The sequence below is a fragment of the Chionomys nivalis genome, chromosome 8 (assembly GCF_950005125.1).
Source record: "Chionomys nivalis chromosome 8, mChiNiv1.1, whole genome shotgun sequence".
NCBI classification, from domain to species: domain Eukaryota; kingdom Metazoa; phylum Chordata; class Mammalia; order Rodentia; family Cricetidae; genus Chionomys; species Chionomys nivalis.
Window position 1 is genome coordinate 70369391 of NC_080093.1, and position 17468 is coordinate 70386858.

Sequence of the window (17468 nt, forward strand, 5' to 3'; positions counted from 1 at the left end):
CTATGTAGCCTGGGCTGGCTTTTGTTAATACACTCTTAGGAAGTCTGGCCTTCAGACGGCCTGTACTGCTACTCTTCAGGGGTTCCCTATCCCGGAAAGAACAATTACTGCATTTTAATTTAGAATTGGGCACGTTTGTTAGGATGCAAATACGCTCACACGAATCATTTTAATGCGCATCCGTACGTAAAAAAAAATAAATCTCACCTGCCTAAAGTCACCTGTACTAGATTTTTCCTGTACTAGGGATTTTTTGGCACTTGAAGCTCCGCCCACCGAGCCCCAAGTGGCGGAAGAACCTCACGCTACGACGTGACACCTCACACCACCGCGGAGACTTTCTGACGTTCCGCTGGCAGCGTGGGAGGGGCGTGCCGGACGACGCTTCCCCTTCACAGCTCTGGCCCCTCCCACTCCCGTTGTGAAGCAACGGCGGCCGCCAGCCTTTAAGGTGGCTCGGGCCCCAGAGCCCTAGCGATGCTCTGAGCGCCTGCGCGGCTGCTTTTCCGCTGCAAGGGCTGGACCGGTCAGAGACACACACCCGAGCCTCCGCTCCTTTCCGGAACTAACCGCCCGGCGCCGTTCCCCTCCCCCGCCGGCGCTTCCGCTCGCGCTCCTCCCTCTCTCCTCCCCCAGCGGCGCGCACGCGCACGCGCTCCAGGCCGGCTCGCGCCCTCTCGCTTTCCACCGGCCCGCGAGATCCCCCCTCCCCTTCCGCCTCGCGGCGCTTCCTCGCGCCGCGGTCTTCTCGATCCACCCCTGACACCGCGGGGCTCCCCCCCGCCCGCCAACGGCGGGTCCCCTGCTTCGCGATCTCTCTTGCTTCCCGCGCTCTCCAGAGGGGGCCAAGCCCCTGGCCCTCTTTCCCTTCCCTCTAATTTCTCTTCCGGACGCTGCCATCATGTTGAAGCCTCAGCCGCCACAACAGACCTCCCAGCCCCAGCAGCCGCCCCCCACGCAACAGGCCGTGGCCCGTCGGCCTCCCGGCGGGACCAGCCCTCCTAACGGCGGCCTCCCGGGGCCGCTGCCCGCCACCACGGCTCCCCCGGGGCCTCCCGCGGCCGTCTCTCCCTGCCTGGGGCCTGCAGCCGCTGCCGGGAGCGGGCTTCGCCGCGGAGCCGAAAGCATCTTGGCGGCACCGCCGCCACCGCAGCCAGGGGCAGTGGCTATTGGCAGCGTCAGGTGAGGACGGGACTTCCTGGCGGGGGAGCGCTCAGAGGCGGCGGCTCGGTTTGGGCCGAGGCGCGCCCGGGCTCGGCGCCGTTGAGGGCCACTTGGGGCCCAGAACCCCACGAAGGTGGGGGTAGCCCCTGGCGCCAACAGGTCGGAGGGAAACCTCCCCGGGCGGTCTGCGGGAGCCTAGGGGCGGTGCTCGGCTCTCGGGGCCTAGTCACCGCCTGGGGTCTGGGCCCTGAGGGGAGGCGGGGCGCGTCCCGCCAGCTCGGTCGGAAAAGGGTGTTGGGGGGGTTGAGGAGGTGATGGGGTCCCCAGCTCCATTACCACGAAGGATCTCGCGGTCCCCGGCTTCAGCCAATGGGGAGTAAGCTGCTTGAAGGGGTCCCCGGCTGTAGCCAATAGAGGGGGGGCGCGCGGCCCACAGTTTGACCAATGGGAAGGGAGGGACTTGGAGCGGATTGCTCCCTCCTCTTCCCGGTGTAGCCAGTAAGAAGGGAACGGGGTGGGCGGGGGCGCGGAAGCAGCGGCGACTGGAAAGACTGCAGGCTGGGAAGCTCCTGCGTGCGCGCGCGCCCTTCTCGTACGTGCGCGCGGATGCTGTCTTATGACCCGGGCATTGGCTTGCCCCGGTAACACGTAAAGCAGAGGCGGGGGAGGAAGGGATTGCACGAGGGTTTAGGGGTGTCTGGTGTCGGTGAGTGGAGAGAGGGTGCCCTCGGTTTTTTCGGTGTGTCAATGCGATAGAGTGGCGCTGGACGCAGGCGCAGTGGCTTCTGTTCGGGAGGGGGTGGTAGAGGGCTGTGGGCTTTAGAGCGCAGGCGCAGACCGGGCGAGGCATCCCGGTGGATGGCTTTTGCGGCTGCGCGGTCCCCCAGCCCCGCCAACGGCCCCCTCCTCGCCCTCCTCAACCGCCGGTTACATCAGCCGTCGAGGAGCACTGTTAGCACTGTTACCTGGCGATTGGGGATCCCTCCAGAGTGGGTAACAGGCTGAATGAATACTGAGGGCGAAAGGTGGGGTGTAGAGAATATAACCCTTCTGGGATTTGTAGCCTAAGGCTGCTGAAAATGCTTTTTTCTTTTGGGAGGTATGTGACTGAGCTAAGTAGTGCTGCATCTGGGATGCACGAGCTTTTCACCTTCGCTGCTGAATTGGGCTGTTGATTTGCTTTATATTCTAGCATTGGTTTATTGGAAGCATGAAGTGGTGGTCTCTTGAAGAGAGTCAGAAGGTTGTATTGCGTTGGCTGTTCAGAACATTTGACAGCCATTGTTTATTGAATTTTTGTTGGCTTTTTTTTTTTTTAATGGCATTTGGAGAAAATGTTTTGACAGTTAACGCCTTGGATGTGAGAGCTTCTAGTTGATTGCTTGGTAGCCTAAATCAGCAAGTTGACATGGTACGTTGTTCTAAAGTTCGCTGTAAAACTAGTTTGTTTTTTTGTTTTTTTTTTCTCTTACAGGGGACAGAGCACCGGAAAGGGACCCCCACAGTCGCCTGTGAGTGCCTTTTTTTTCCTCCTGTAGAATGTATGGTACAGTCGGGGAAGAAAGTATTTACCTGCTGCCTCTTATTTTTCCTTGTGTGACAGGTGTTTGAAGGTGTTTACAATAACTCCAGGATGCTGCATTTCCTGACTGCTGTGGTGGTATGTGAGAGCTTTAAATCGGCTGTTTGAGGAATGTACTGCTTCACTTTCCTTCAGTGACTTTAATCTTCCACCCTCTAGGGTTCTACTTGTGACGTAAAGGTGAAAAATGGCACCACCTATGAGGGCATTTTCAAAACCCTGAGCTCAAAGGTCAGTGTACTCAAATTAGCTTCTTTCTTATTTGGTTTTTCGAGACAGGGTTTCTCTGTGGTTTTGGAGCCTGTCCTGGAACTAGCTCTTGTAGACTAGGCTGGTCTCGAACTCACAGAGATCCGCCTGCCTCTGCCTCCCAAGTGCTGGGATTAAAGGCGTGAGTCATCACTGCCCGGCTTCTTTTTTGGTTTTCGAGACAGGGTTTCTTTGTAGCTTTGGAGCCTGTCCTGGAACTAGCTCTTGTAGACCAGGCTGGCCTTAAACTCACAGAGATCCAGATGCCTGCCTCTGCCTCCTGAGTGCTGGGATTAAAGGCATGCGCCGCCGCCGCCACCTGGCATATTAGCTTATTTCTGAAACTAAGTAGGAGAATGAACTTGAGGGTGTGTGCTGGGTGACATCAGACAGTTTTGAGGCTTTTGCTAAGTCTCTGGCTGGTGTTGAGAAAGGCAAGGCAGCATGAGAATTTGGTGCTGAAAGATTAGAAAGGATAAGAAATAGTCGGTTTTTCCCCCCCTCTTTGATACTGATCCTGGAATTTGGGGAACGGGGCTTTTGTAGTTTGAGCTGGCAGTAGACGCAGTACACCGGAAAGCATCTGAACCAGCAGGTGGACCTCGGCGGGAAGACATTGTGGACACCATGGTGTTTAAACCAAGTGATGTTCTGCTTGTCCACTTCCGGAATGTTGACTTCAATTATGCTACGAAAGGTATTATGCTAGGCTGTTGTGTCTCCCTGGGTAGAAGTTCATTCACAGGTGAACATGATGATTATGTCTTCTAGCTTTTTCTTTTTTTTTTTTTTTTTTTTTTCCCGAGACAGGGTTTCTCTGTGGTTTTGAAGCCTGTCCTGGAACTAGCTCTGTAGACCAGGCTGGTCTCGAACTCACAGAGATCCGCCTGCCTCTGCCTCCCGAGTGCTGGGATTAATTAAAGGCATGCGCCACCACCGCCCGGCCATGAATGGTTCTTCTTCTTAAATACATGTAGATATCTAAGAGTCTAGTGAATTATGACTGGTATAGTTTCCAACTTTTACTTTTGAGTTAATATTAGGTCTGTGGTTTGGGGGGGTAGCGGGGTCTTTCTATGTAGCCCATTTCAACCCTTAGACATCAAATTGTCTCTGCCTCCTGAATGCTAGGATTACTGGCATTTACCACCCCGTTTAGATAGATTTGTGTTTTAATATTTCTACCTGTTGCCAAACAAACATTAAATCTAATATTTCTTAAAAATTTCTTTTGTTAACTAAAACTACACGGAGTCAGGGAATGAGGGTGAGGAGAATGGTATATGACCTGATCTTGCTCCTCTGCCACACAGACAAGTTCACTGACTCAGCCATCGCCATGAACTCTAAGGTGAATGGAGAACACAAGGAGAAGGTGCTACAACGTTGGGAGGGTGGCGACAGCAACAGCGATGACTACGATCTGGAATCTGATATGGTATGGTCTCCCCAAGAACAGGACAGGCTGAATGTGGTGTATGTGGGTTGATGTAGTTAGAAGGTCATTCTTTTTGCTGTGTGTGGTAGGGGTCTCTTTTTTTTAAAGTCTATTCTTGGAACCAACTGTTGGTTCTTAGAAAGGAAGGTTAGGTAAAAAGGGTCAGTTTTCCTGTCCTCTGCATTAACAACTGGTAACATTTCTTCATGGCATTAACTTTTGTTTGTTGTAAAAAGTATAGTGGGGTGGTGGTGGGGTAGTGGCATACACCTTTAATCCCAGCACTTCAGAGGCAGGCAGTTCTCTGTGAGTTCAACGCCAGTCTGGTCTATAGAGAGAGTTCCAGGACAGGTTCCAAAGCTACAGATAAACCCTATCTTGGGGGCAGCGGTGGTAGTATAATCAGGGCATGGTAATTCATGCCCATAATCGAGCCTTGGGAAATTGAGAAAGGAGAACTGTAAGTTCCAGGCCAACTTGGACTATGTAACAAAAAGCTTGTCTTTAAAGAAAAATGAAAGGAAGTAAGATGACATAAGATGACTGCTGTATAGATCCGTATTTCTTCACAAAAACAACTACTTGAATTAAAGTTTCATAAATGAGGCTGGCAAGATTGCTCAGCAGATAAAGGTGCTTGCCACCAAGCCAAATGGTGGAATGGAACAGATTCCTACAAATTGTCCTTAGACTTCCGTGTGCCTGCTATGCCACCCGAACAGACCTACAACGTAAATAATTTTTTGTTTATTTAAAAAAAGAAAGAAAACTTAGAGAAACATGATAGCATTTTTGATTCCAGAGTTTAGAGTGTAGAAGCAAGATGACCAAGGGCTCAAGGCAGTCCTTAGTCTCCCTGCAATTGGGTCACTGAGACCCTTTCTCAAAACCACATTTTGTTGAGCTGGAGAGATGGCTCATTAGGTAAAAGCTCTTCCAGAGGTCTCAGGTTAAATTTAAATTTCCAGCACCCCCATGGTGGCTCACAAACATCTGTAACTCTAATTCCGGGCAATCTGACTCCGTTTACAGAAGTAGAACATAACACATTTAAGAAAATGTAACTGTCTCAAAAAATAAAATAAAATTGAAAAAAAAAATCTTAATGAACAAATGTTGGTTTGTTCAATTTGTACAGGAGTTCTTAACTAGTTGGAAAGGAATGGCATGTTGGTTCCCCTTCGTGGGTTTTAAACATTCTTTCTGTTCTGTCCTTAGTCCAATGGATGGGATCCCAATGAGATGTTCAAATTTAACGAAGAGAACTATGGCGTAAAAACCACCTATGATAGCAGTCTATCTTCTTACACGTAAGTGTTTTGGAAGTTTGAGGGTGGTTGCAGTGCAGGACTTGTTGTTCAGTAAGGCACGCCTCAGAATGGAACAGGTTTTGTATGGTAATGTGGTTTTCGGTTTATAAGTAGTCCTACTTCATGGTTTGCCTGCTGAACTGCTTTTCTAGTGGGTAGAAGTAACTGCTGATCTGGGAATGTAACTCAGCTGTACAGTACTTGTACAAGTGTAAGGACCTAAGTTGTGTCCTCAGCAGCCCTATAAAAGGGCAAGTGTGGTGGTTATACCTTGTAATCCTATTTCTGGAAAAGCAAAAACAGGTCGGGGGGTAGGATTTGCTTGCTGGCCAACCAGCCGAACCTAATCTGAGTCCCCAGTATCAGATTGAGAATGTATCGTGGTGCTTTGCCTAGCACTTGGTAGCTGTCTATTGAATATATACTGACTGAACTGCAGGTTAAATTCACTGGTGGAGCACTTGTCAGACATGAGCAAGGTGCTGGGTTCAACCTGTAACCTTACAAAATGAAAAAACCAGAATAATAGATTGAATGCCATGGACTTGACTGGTCATGGACTTAAAGCAGTGTTGCCTTTACATTGTTTTCTTGCACTGGGACCTTGATTTTTGGGTGTATTTTTAGGGTTCCCTTGGAAAAGGACAACTCAGAAGAGTTTCGGCAGCGGGAGCTGCGTGCAGCCCAGTTAGCTCGAGAGATTGAGTCAAGTCCCCAATATCGCCTACGGATTGCCATGGAAAATGATGATGGGCGAACGGAGGAGGAGAAGCACAGCGCAGTTCAGCGGCAGGGGTCTGGGCGGGAAAGCCCCAGCTTGGTGTCCAGGTAATTCCTGAGGGAGCTAGGAAGAACTTATTAAGTTGTTGTTAACCATCATCACCTTACTGAGTGTGGTTAATACCTAGTGGCTCCCAGTTTTGAGGTTTAGACTGAAGGCCTAGAAATTTGGTAATTCGCAGCAAGAGGCTTGTAGAGGTTTAAAAGTTTTAGGGGGCCAGGAGGTGGTCAATAGGTCCACGCCATTAATCCCAGCACTTGAGAGGTAGAGACAGGCGAATCTTGAGTTCAAGGCCAGCCTAGTTTGCAGAGCTAGTTCCAACACAGCAGGGCTACACAGAGGAAACCCTATTTCGAAAAAGGAAAGAAAATAATTTTTTTTTTATGAATTAATATATTTGTGTGTGCTGTTTTTTTCTATCACAAAAATGAAATTTCATATACGGAGCATCTTATAAAAGGGTCTCCTTGGTCTTTCTGATAGGTGAAGAACAGTAAAATTATGAAGCTCTTGGCCACTTGGGCTTGGTCTGGGTTGAGAAATAAGGTCATAAATTCATAGCTACATTGAACTCTGACAGTTGAAGTCTGATAGCGAAAACGTGTCAGGTGCAAGGATTGACATAGGCTCTGTATTGTTAAAGTGGTTGATTTGGGGGCCTCCTTCCCTTACTTGAGCCTTTCCGCAGGGAAGGGAAGTATATCCCTCTGCCTCAACGAGTTCGGGAAGGTCCCCGGGGAGGAGTTCGATGCAGCGGCTCTCGAGGAGGGCGACCTGGTCTTAGCTCTTTGCCACCTCGTGGACCTCACCATCTTGACAATAGCAGCCCTGGCCCTGGGTCTGAGGCACGTGGTATCAATGGAGGTAGGTTATGATGTGGCAGAAGGAGTGGGAAGAAGGTAGGAAGGGTGATTAATAGGATTTTAAGTAGTTGGCAGGGTGGTGTGTCTGTGTTCATGTAATAAAAAGTGATTTTTTTTTTTTTCACAAAACAAAACAGGCCCTTCCCGCATGTCCCCCAAGGCACAGCGCCCTTTGAGAGGTGCCAAGACTTTATCTTCGCCCAACAATAGGCCTTCTGGAGAAGCTTCTGTTCCTCCAGCACCTGCAGGTAGAAAGCTTCATTGGGGATGGCTGCAGGCATGGGTAGAGGTTTATAAATGAGTTGAATTGTTAAAATGCTGGGAGGCAGTTTGTTGATGCTTGGTGTCAGGGAGTCTTAAATTTAATAGTTTTGGGGAAGAACTTGGTTTCCCTCAGTTCTAACATGTTGGTCCGTGGGCTGTAGCTAGTTGTCACTGGTTGTCAGGTGTTTCGTTGAGACTTCAGTTTTGTTAGCACATTTAGAGCAGTAGAAACTGCAGCATCTCCAGTCTTTTGTACTACCTGATGCTAGCATTTTCCTGCTTATATTATGACCCTGGGTGTAAAAAGCTTATAGACTTTCTTTGGGTTTTCCCCTTATATGATTACTTTCTGGTCAGCAGTAACCATTGTGTAGCTCTCGCTTTTCTTCCAGTGGGCCGGATGTACCCTCCACGGTCTCCCAAGTCTGCTGCCCCCGCCCCAGTCTCAGCTTCCTGTCCTGAGCCTCCCATTGGTTCAGCAGTAGTGTCCTCTGCCTCCATCCCTGTGACATCATCAGTTGTGGATCCTGGAACAGGCTCTATTTCCCCAGCATCTCCCAAAATCTCCCTGGCCCCCACAGATGGTAAGGACCAGGTAGATGCTTGAAAGCTGTAGAGTGTAACTGGATTGCAGGATCTTAAGGTGTCTGTCTTTCCTCAGTTAAAGAACTCCCAACAAAGGAGCCCGGTAGGACTTTGGAGGCCCAAGAGCTGGCCCGGATAGCTGGGAAAGGTGAGGGTGATTTTACTCTGTGGTTCCATTTACTTTGGGGGGAGTGTTTCCCTTTGAAGTTTGTTGGGATTCAAAAGCAGTGCCCATCTGCCTTGGGTTTTATTTATCCTTTAATTCTCAAGAGCTCATTCTTTGATTTCTCGTCCTATTAACTAGCCTATGTAATCTTTCAGGGGAAAAAGTGTATTTTCTCCTTATTTCACTGTTTTCTCATAGTCCCTGGGCTTCAGAATGAACAGAAACGATTTCAGTTGGAAGAACTGAGGAAGTTTGGGGCCCAGTTTAAGGTGAGTGAGGCTTGTAAAGAGCTAGGGTAGAAGAAGCAGGGTGGGGGCTGTGCAAAGGCCGAGTGGATGGGAAAAGATGAGATCCAGCAAGAGTGAATGTAGGGGTAAGCCTGGGGTCTGGAGTGGACAGTATGATTTACTGATTATTTCTCCTCACAGCTGCAACCTAGTAGCTCCCCTGAGACCGGCCTGGATCCATTTCCTTCCCGGATCTTAAAAGAAGAGGCCAAAGGAAAGGAGAAGGAGGTGGATGGCCTATTGACTTCAGATCCCATGGGATCCCCAGTCTCCTCCAAGACAGAATCCATATTGGATAAGGAAGACAAACCACCCCTGGCAGCAGTAGGGGGTACTGAGGGGCCAGAGCAGCTCCCACCCTCTTGCCCCAGCCAAACTGGCAGTCCCCCAGTAGGCCTCATCAAGGGAGATGACAAAGAGGAGGGCCCTGTTACTGAGTAAGTGGTGGTGATGGTAGATGGGGGAACATCTTTGCTTGCGCGCTGGTGAAGGGCATGACTCAAGAGCTAGCTTTACGTTCTCTTACAGACAAGTAAAGAAGTCTACTTTGAACCCCAATGCCAAGGAGTTCAATCCAACAAAGCCTCTGCTGTCTGTGGTGAGCTGGGACTGTTGCATATAGACTTGGGTATCCTTGAGTGGGGCACAGTAGACCAGTGTAGGAGAGCACTTCACTGTCAGGATAGTAGACTGTCCTCTACTGTGAGGAGGTACTGCTGCAGTCTAGACAATAGAGGTCAGACTGATTTTGGAGAAACAGTCACATCTCCAGGGTTGAGTGATGAGGCCTCCTGATTGATTCTAACAGGTTGCTTGGGTTCTTACTATTTGCCATGACAAGTGTTGGTGTCGCAGGACTATGAGCTTCATCAGATCAACTGACTTGGCTTTAACTGATAACTCATAAGGCATCTGGATTTCAGGCAACCATTTAGGGTTCTCTGCCTATTTGCTCTCTGAATTTAAGAATGCCCATTTTGTGGCTTGCTATTAAGAAAAGTATGAGACTTGGTACACCACATTCCATGAGTTCTGTTAATTTTAAAAGGCTGGAATGAAATTTACAGAAATAAAATGTCCTTTCTTACAGAACAAATCTACCAGTACTCCAACTTCACCAGGGCCCCGTACTCACTCAACACCTTCCATACCGGTGCTGACAGCAGGCCAGAGTGGGCTCTACAGTCCCCAGTACATCTCATATATACCTCAGATCCACATGGGACCAGCTGTGCAGGTAGGAGAGAGACTAGGTGAGACAAGGAAAATGCTGAAAGTCCAGCTCAATGTTGATGAACAACCTGTTGAGCCCGAGTTCTTATCTATCCTTAGGCACCTCAGATGTATCCATATCCTGTTTCCAATTCGGTGCCTGGACAGCAGGGCAAGTACCGGGGTGCAAAAGGTGAGCAGGCTTGTTGGGAAGGATGGTTGGGGTTGTCTAGTGTCTAGACATTGAAGCTTGAGTTTTACATTGTTTACCCTCCACCCATAGGCTCACTTCCCCCCCAGCGCTCAGACCAACACCAGCCAGCCTCAGCCCCTCCGATGATGCAGGCTGCTGCTGCTGCTGCTGGCCCACCCCTAGTGGCTGCCACACCTTATTCCTCCTACATCCCCTACAACCCACAGCAGTTCCCAGGCCAGCCTGCCATGATGCAACCCATGGCACACTACCCTTCACAGGTACAGAGTCCACCTCTGAGATCCAATCGGAGTGAAGGGAGCAGTGTTATGACCAGCTGTGGGGGTGGCAATGTCCAGACGATAACAAAGCATTGAACCCTTGCTTTCATTTTTTTCTCTCTGAATTAAGATTGTTGGGATCTTTAAGATGACTATTGAGGGTTCAGACAGTTCTTTGCACATGGACACTGACAGGAGATTCTTCTCCAGGCTGCTCTGCTTACCACGTTGCTTTGTTTTTTCCTCTAGCCGGTGTTTGCCCCTATGCTTCAAAGTAACCCACGAATGTTGACATCTGGAAGCCACCCCCAGGCTATTGTGTCATCCTCCACTCCTCAGTACCCCTCTGCAGAGCAGCCTACCCCCCAAGCCCTCTATGGTGAGTTCTGGTGCCCATTCTTTGACTGGGCTGTGGGCCTCTATTCATTTGAAGTGCTCAGCACTGGGTCGTCTTCCTTCCTTTTGCAGCCACTGTTCACCAGTCCTATCCACACCATGCCACACAGCTCCATGGCCATCAGCCACAGCCGGCTACCACACCTACTGGGAGCCAGCCACAATCCCAGCATGCGGCCCCCAGTCCTGTTCAGGTGCCAGGAGGGGTTGGGAGTTCTGAATGGGTGACTGGAAGAGGGCTAACTTGATAGAGCTGGGTCAAGCTGGGTCATTCTTCAGAGAAACAAATGAGCAGGTGGTTTTCCTGCTTAGCAGAATGGGTGACACTGATACTTCACTTCTACTCCGGCAGCACCAGGCGGGGCAGGCCCCACACCTGGGCAGTGGACAGCCACAGCAGAATCTGTACCATCCAGGGGCCCTAACAGGCACACCTCCCTCTCTACCACCGGGACCTTCTGCCCAGTCCCCTCAGAGCAGCTTTCCCCAGCCAGCTGCTGTGTATGCCATCCATCCCCACCAGCAGCTGCCCCACGGCTTCACCAACATGGCCCATGTTACCCAGGTAGGACCAGGGGATACGCTGTCCCATTTCAGTGCTTGTACCACTTTGCAGCCCTCTTTTGATAAGGGATCTCCAAGTGTCTTGTCAGACTGGGCACTAAAGCTGATTCTCTCTACAGGCCCATGTCCAAACTGGAGTCACAGCAGCCCCGCCCCCACACCCTGGGGCACCCCACCCGCCCCAGGTGATGCTGCTGCACCCCCCCCAGGGCCATGGGGGGCCCCCCCAAGGCGCGGTGCCCCCGAGTGGGGTGCCTGCACTCTCAGCTTCCACACCCTCACCCTACCCCTACATCGGACACCCCCAAGGTGAGCAGCCTGGCCAGGCGCCTGGATTTCCAGGAGGAGCCGATGACAGGATTCGTGAGTTCTCGTTAGCTGGGGGAATTTGGCATGGAAGAGCTGAGGGGCTGCAGGTGGGGCAGGATGCACGGGTTCTGGGTGGGGATTGAGGGGTCTTGGAGGCAGGGCTGTCCCAGAGGGCGCCCGCCGACCCACACCTGTCTGTGAAGTATGTAGGGTGGGCAGAAGCCACAGTCGCCGCCGCCAGGGGCTTGCTCCTGGCTCTGTCCTTTGCTTCCCTCCGTCCTCGCTCAGTTGTGATCCAGCAGCCCCCCTCCCCACTGCCTCCCCAGCTCTCAGTGACCCCGACTGTCTCCTGACTTAGCCGAGGTAAGGTCAGCGCAGCAGACAGGGCCAGACTGGGGCGTGGGGGGCTGAGCTGGGCAACTGAGTAAGGGCTTTCTGGCCTACTGGGAAACAGCGTTTGACCTGTGCTTCTGACAGCCCCCTGAGACTCCTGGAGGAGGCCGTTCCTCCCCACACCCCCCACACCCCCTGGACGCATTGACAGAGGGACAGCTGCTCGGGTTCTAATGCTCCTGCTCTCTCTCTTTCCCCTCCAACCAGTTCAATCTCATCCCTCCCAGCAGCTCCCCTTCCACCCCCCGGGGAACTGAAGATTGTCCTGGCCGCGACCTGAGACCTCCATGAGTGGAGGGAAGAGTGATCTATGTCTCTTCCCCCAGCAGCTCGGACCAGTCCTAGCCCCACCCCCAACCCCTTTCCCTTGGGGAGCTGGGGAATTCCTGCCAAGCACCTTGAATGGGAGGGGTCCTTGAAGTGGGCAGGGCTGGGGTCCAGCGGGGGTGGGGGAGGTTCCTGCTCTGCCCCTGCCGGGTCCCACCCAGTCTTGTCCTCCCATCCTCTCATCTGTTCCCCCGCTGGAGACGGAAGATCTTTTATTTTCTATTATTTATAACCTCAGACTTGGGCCCCCTGTTCTTCCCCCATTAACTTGAGTGTCCTGTGTGAGAGACCGACAGACAGATGCCTCAAGGACTTTCACTTTTTATTACATAAAAAAATTTAAAAAAAACAATAAAAAAAATAAAATTTTAAACTAACTTAACCTTCCTGTAGTAAACAAATCAGGTTTTAATTAATCAGCTTCACCTAGAACCCAGGTCCTCTGTAAAAGCAACAAGTGCTCTTAACCATTAAGCTACCTCCAGCCCCACCAAAGGTGTTCTTTGTTGAGTCAGGGTCTCTGTCCTAGAACTCTGCTCTGTAGTTAAGACAAAACTCTAATCCCAAACTTAGAATTCTGTAACCTAAAGAAGCTTGGCTTCTTTAGCAGAGTAGACTATTCTCCCAGGACTAAAGATGGGGATACTACTTAGTGGTAGATGTTTGCTGTGGGGAAGGCAAGAAAAGCCCCCAGAATCTGGGTATGGCTGCATACTGGGTGTGTGAGTGAAAGGGATGTGGTAAATAGGGAAGGGTGATAACACCTAGCAAGAGTACCCTCAGGACAGATGGGGCGGGAATGCACAGAACTGGAGGGTGCTGCTAGCTACTGACTGCCTTTTAACACTAGAGAAGTCTGTCATCGGGAACTGCCATGGATGGTACCGACAGCTGAGCACATACCCTAATTTATCTTAGTGTTTCAGGTCTTCTGAGACAGGGCCTCAGGTAGGCTGTGTTGGCCTCAGTTTATAGGCATGTACTATCATGCCTAGCTATGGTCTTTGTTTTTTTACCAGTTTCCCTCTGGCTTGTATGCCAGAATGGACTTTATGCTAGAAACACCCAATCGGCTTTGGGGTACTCCAAATCTAAGTGTTCCTCCACATCTTCTTACACAGAAGACACAAGACACAGGTTGATATTCACAGAACAGTTTATTTGCCTACCTCTCCTGGCAGGCCACTCCTTGTGAACAGGAGAAATGTTTATAGCTGTATGCTGCTTGGATGCAGTGTGTGTCCACAGGAGGGAACGCTGGCCAAGGCAGCTCTAAGCTCAACAACCTGAGCACAAGTCCAGACTCAGCTCCACTTGATGTTCTTGTCCTCTTCGGTCATGGCTGGTATGTCAGTGACAATGCCAGTGCCAATGGTCTTGTTGCCATCCCTCAAAGTGAACCGCTGGCCTTTCTCTAAGATCATGGGCTGCCGCAGGATTAGGTTGAGCTTCAAGTCCTCTCCAGGCATGGCAAGTTCCTAATAGAGAAGGAAAAGGCAGTCAGCAGAGTACCTTCATTGTATAACCCGGGTCAAGTTATGGGAGAATATAACAGGTGAAAGAGCCTATCTGGGCACATGTAAAGGACTGTGATCAGGAATTTGGTATTACGCAGTTTTAGTCAACAGCAGTTTTCTGAGCCCTCCATGTTTCACAAAATACAACAGGAAGAACCAAAACCAAATACAACCTTTTCTATGGCATGTTTCTCTGGTGTTCCTAAATTTCCAACTTAATTTGAAGCCCGAAGAAAGAGCTAACCTGTGTGTCATGCTGTATCTTTAGGTAGAACTCTGCTTTTGGGTTGTTTTGAGACGCATACACAACCACCACCCAGCTATTTGTTTAATCTTTGTTTTATCTTCAAGTGCTGGGATTAAAGGCGTGTACCACCACTGCCAGGTTTTATATCCACTAGCCCCATCATACCTTCCCTGGAGGCAAGATGACACGACAGGCCATGTCCCAAGTCAGGGAGAACATGACGGGCATGAAATGAGATACGAATGGTTTGTGGCGGCCACCCTCCTCCTTGCTGAGGACATAAACCTAGAGGAGAGGAACAAGGGTAGAATGACCTGGATGGAAGTCCTGCTGCTTTCTAGTCAAGGGACTTGGCCCAACCCTACCAAACTATCACCTGGGCCTCCACCTTCTGGTGGGGTTGGATGGAGCCTGGCTTGACCATGACCAAGCCACGCCTCAAATCCTCCCGCTTTAGGCCTCGGACCAGAGCACCCAGGTTATCCCCTGCCTCAGCCCTCTCCAGGCTCTTGTGGAACATCTCAATGCCTAGAAAGACAAGCAGGAAGGTGGTCTGAGGCAGAAGGCAGGTACAAGACCTACAAGGGAAAGGGTCATTCGGAGACTGCCCCAGCGTCTGAAGTTTTCCTTCTTGTACCTGTCACCACAGTGCGAATGTTCTTGTTATGTCCCAGCAGCTCACACTCATCTCCCTTCTTTAAAATGCCACGTTCTAGTGTACCTGTTACCACTGTACCCCGGCCTGCAAAGGAACAGGGCAGGTCACCAGAGATCTCGGGTTACATGGTCCCAATAGGGAGGGATCTAAGTGAGCATAGGCCTCACCAGGAATAGAATAAACTGACTCTACAGGAAGCAGAAAGGGCTTCTCCAGGTCCCGGGTGGGCACTGGGATGTAAGTGTCCACCGCATCCAGCAGCTTCTGCACTGATTTCACTCCCAGCTCAGGATCACGTTGCTGTTGGAGAGAGACGATAGGACCCTGAAATTTCTGCTCCTTCCCCAGAATGCTAGTCTCCGGGCAGAGGGAAGGAAGCTCTACCCCATTCTCCTAACAGCAGCAGCCCCTGCTTTTACCTCCAGGGCACAGAGCGCAGAACCTATGATGACTGGGGCCTCCTCTCCTTTATAGCCAAACTCGGTGAGAAGCTCCCGGATCTCCAGCTCGACTAGCTCCACCATCTCCGAGTCCTGGACCGCATCCGCCTTATTCACATATACCACAACATGCTCCACTCCAATCTGCAAGTGAGAACGAGGCGAAGATGGTGTCCTCAGTTACCCAATTTCTCACTTCACTTCCATTCCGCTCCTTCCAGACCCCCGTACCTGTTTAGCTAGTAGTAAGTGCTCTCGGGTCTGGGGCATGGGGCCGTCATTAGCTGCTACCACCAGGATGCAGCCATCCAGAGGGGCAGTGCCTGTGATCATGTTCTGGGTAGAAGAGGAAGAAAGTCAGCTTAGTTCAAGGACCTCTTCAACTATGCATCATCTAACTAGGTAGCTGTGAAGATCCCCACCTCTCTGCCATGTCCTCACCACCCACAGCCACAAATCCCCGTTCTTGTATCCAAACACCACCACTATCTTATAACCTCCTCCCCTCAAACCTCCACTGACCTGTGAAGCAGGTTCTGATTGTCCCCAGCAACCCTCACCTTAACATAATCTGCATGACCAGGGCAGTCTGTGTGGGCATAGTGGCGGGCAGCAGTGCTATACTCCACATGAGCTGCATTGATGGTGATACCCCGAGCTCGCTCCTCAGGGGCATTGTCTATCTCCTCGTACTTCTTGAACTTAGCTCCACCTCCCTCGGCTAGAACTACCAGAGGAAGAGAACACACCTCTCAACTAGGGTTCAGCGCTGCAGACGAGGTTCCAGGCACACGCCTGAATCCCTTATACATGAACAATCTGAATGGATAAAGCTCTCTAATCTCCAATTCTTCTAGAAGATAACTTGGCAGGGGGAGGGAGGGTACGACAAAAAGAACTGTCCAAGGGGTTTGTCCTTGTCACAGACGCATAACTTCTCCGCTGATAGCGTCTCCTTTTAAACCACTCCACACAGAATGCCATTGAGACTTTTAGACTGTGCCTTACAGAGCTCTTCTTGCACAGGGCAACCTGTCTCCTGCATCTTCCAATCTGAAGGGTTTTGGCGCCAGGCTAAACAACAGACTACAGACACTACTCCCCGGCTCTGGTCCTTCCAGCTGACAGGGCATTGCAGGACGCCCCCAACCATAACCCAACCCAAACTCACTTTTTGTGATGGCTGCGGTCAGGGTGGTCTTGCCGTGGTCCACATGGCCAATGGTACCCACATTCACATGGGGCTTGTCGCGCACGTAGGTCTTCTTGGCCTCCACGGCAAGACCGCGACACAAGAAGGGCGATGCCCGGGCTTTCAGCGGCCGCAGCCGACCTTGCAGCAATGGGGTCGGGCTGGCACAGAGACCTGCGGGGAAAGGAGCTTGGGGTAGTGGATCCGAACCCAGCTACCTCGATGCCCCTCATCTCTCCAGGCTGCCTGCACCCAACCCGCCCCCTCACCGCTGAAGCGGGGTGTCGCTCGTAATAGGGTGGCGGCCGCCATTGTGGGACTACACGGCGACCGGGACCGAAAATTAGGCACCGGGAACCCGCGCGTGCAGGGAAGGACGGGCACTTGCGACTACAGATCACTTCCGGCGGAAATGAGGGTCGGGAGAACGAGTTTGGGAGCCTCTAGCCGCCAATCTTTATGGCCATGGCCACTGATATCCGGGTATAAGGCGGAAGAGGAGGATTTTGTCTCGCGGGGAAGGACACAATTTCTACAGTTCGGCCTGAGGGGCCGTTTTTAGGAGGAAAGTGCGCAGCATCCCACAATGCACCAGCGCCCTCGAAGGCTTATGGGCGTTGTAGTTTCCGTGGCGGCAGGCGTTTGCTTAGGGCTGGGTTCGATTCATAGGGAAGCTCTCCCAGCCTGTGAGAAGTAAAAATAACTGGAGTTAGGGATGGATGAGGTCCGGAGAGTTCCAGTCCCCATGTCTCTTGCAGGAATCCTGTTCTCTCTCTCACTGTCCTCTCTTTCTCTCTCTCTCTTCCTTACTTTTCCCCTTCTTTCTTCTGAGACAGGGTCTCACTCACTACATAGCTTTGTCTGGCCTGGAACTCGCCATGTAGATCAGGCTGGCCTTCTGACTCTAGAGAGATCCGTCTGTCTCAATGCTGGGATTAAGGGTGTGCACCCCCACGCCCGGATAAATTTTCTGGGTGATAGCGCCACCCGTCTTATTTTGTTCATGTAACACCGAGGTTGAAGACCAGTTTTGGGAACTGACAACCTGAG

General features: G+C 51.2%; 2 protein-coding genes across 17 annotated transcripts; one reads left to right on the forward strand and one right to left on the reverse strand.

Moving 5' to 3' along the window:
* The first annotated feature begins 363 nt into the window (after window positions 1-363).
* On the forward strand, window positions 364-12741 carry Atxn2l (ataxin 2 like). 16 transcript variants are annotated; one of them, XM_057777267.1, is made up of 24 exons: window positions 365-1182; window positions 2639-2675; window positions 2768-2824; window positions 2906-2977; window positions 3542-3692; window positions 4309-4433; window positions 5652-5743; window positions 6371-6571; window positions 7213-7388; window positions 7525-7635; window positions 8026-8235; window positions 8313-8384; window positions 8601-8671; window positions 8831-9126; window positions 9218-9287; window positions 9780-9926; window positions 10022-10094; window positions 10185-10375; window positions 10625-10754; window positions 10844-10965; window positions 11124-11336; window positions 11455-11644; window positions 11848-12007; window positions 12245-12741. In XM_057777267.1, the coding sequence occupies exons 1-23, from the start codon at window positions 902-904 to the stop codon at window positions 12000-12002; spliced, it is 3243 nt and encodes a 1080-aa protein (XP_057633250.1). In that variant the 5' UTR covers window positions 365-901; the 3' UTR covers window positions 12003-12007; window positions 12245-12741. The 16 variants fall into 16 exon arrangements, with proteins under 16 accessions (XP_057633264.1, XP_057633250.1, XP_057633251.1 ...); XM_057777268.1 differs by having other exon boundaries at window positions 12268-12741; XM_057777281.1 differs by having other exon boundaries at window positions 364-1182; window positions 11455-11698; window positions 11848-12741.
* Window positions 12742-13513: 772 nt separating this feature from the next.
* Window positions 13514-16819, reverse strand: Tufm (Tu translation elongation factor, mitochondrial). The gene is made up of 10 exons (XM_057778487.1): window positions 16688-16819; window positions 16398-16592; window positions 15787-15953; window positions 15458-15562; window positions 15206-15370; window positions 14954-15086; window positions 14766-14870; window positions 14505-14656; window positions 14294-14413; window positions 13514-13842 (listed from the first exon to the last, which is right to left on the reverse strand). Exons 1-10 carry the CDS (start codon window positions 16728-16730, stop codon window positions 13669-13671), a joined length of 1359 nt encoding a protein of 452 aa, XP_057634470.1. The 5' UTR covers window positions 16731-16819; the 3' UTR covers window positions 13514-13668.
* Between the last annotated feature and the right edge of the window lie 649 nt (window positions 16820-17468).

Bases quoted from the DNA above. Each gene is read 5' to 3' on its own strand.
- Tufm (XM_057778487.1), bottom strand. From the start codon at position 16,730: ATGGCGGCCGCCACCCTATTACGAGCGACACCCCGCTTCAGCG. The intron at 15,563-15,786 runs GTGAGGGTTGCT...TCTTCTACCCAG, and splicing joins GTCATGCAGATTATGTTAAG to AACATGATCACAGGCACTGC. The intron at 15,087-15,205 runs GTAAAAGCAGGG...TCTCTCCAACAG, and splicing joins CTGCGCTCTGTGCCCTGGAG to CAACGTGATCCTGAGCTGGG.
- Atxn2l (XM_057777281.1), top strand. From the start codon at position 902: ATGTTGAAGCCTCAGCCGCCACAACAGACCTCCCAGCCCCAGCAGCCG. The intron at 2,676-2,767 runs GTGAGTGCCTTT...CTTGTGTGACAG, and splicing joins AGGGACCCCCACAGTCGCCT to GTGTTTGAAGGTGTTTACAA. The intron at 11,699-11,847 runs GTGAGTTCTCGT...CTGTCTGTGAAG, and splicing joins AGGAGCCGATGACAGGATTC to TATGTAGGGTGGGCAGAAGC.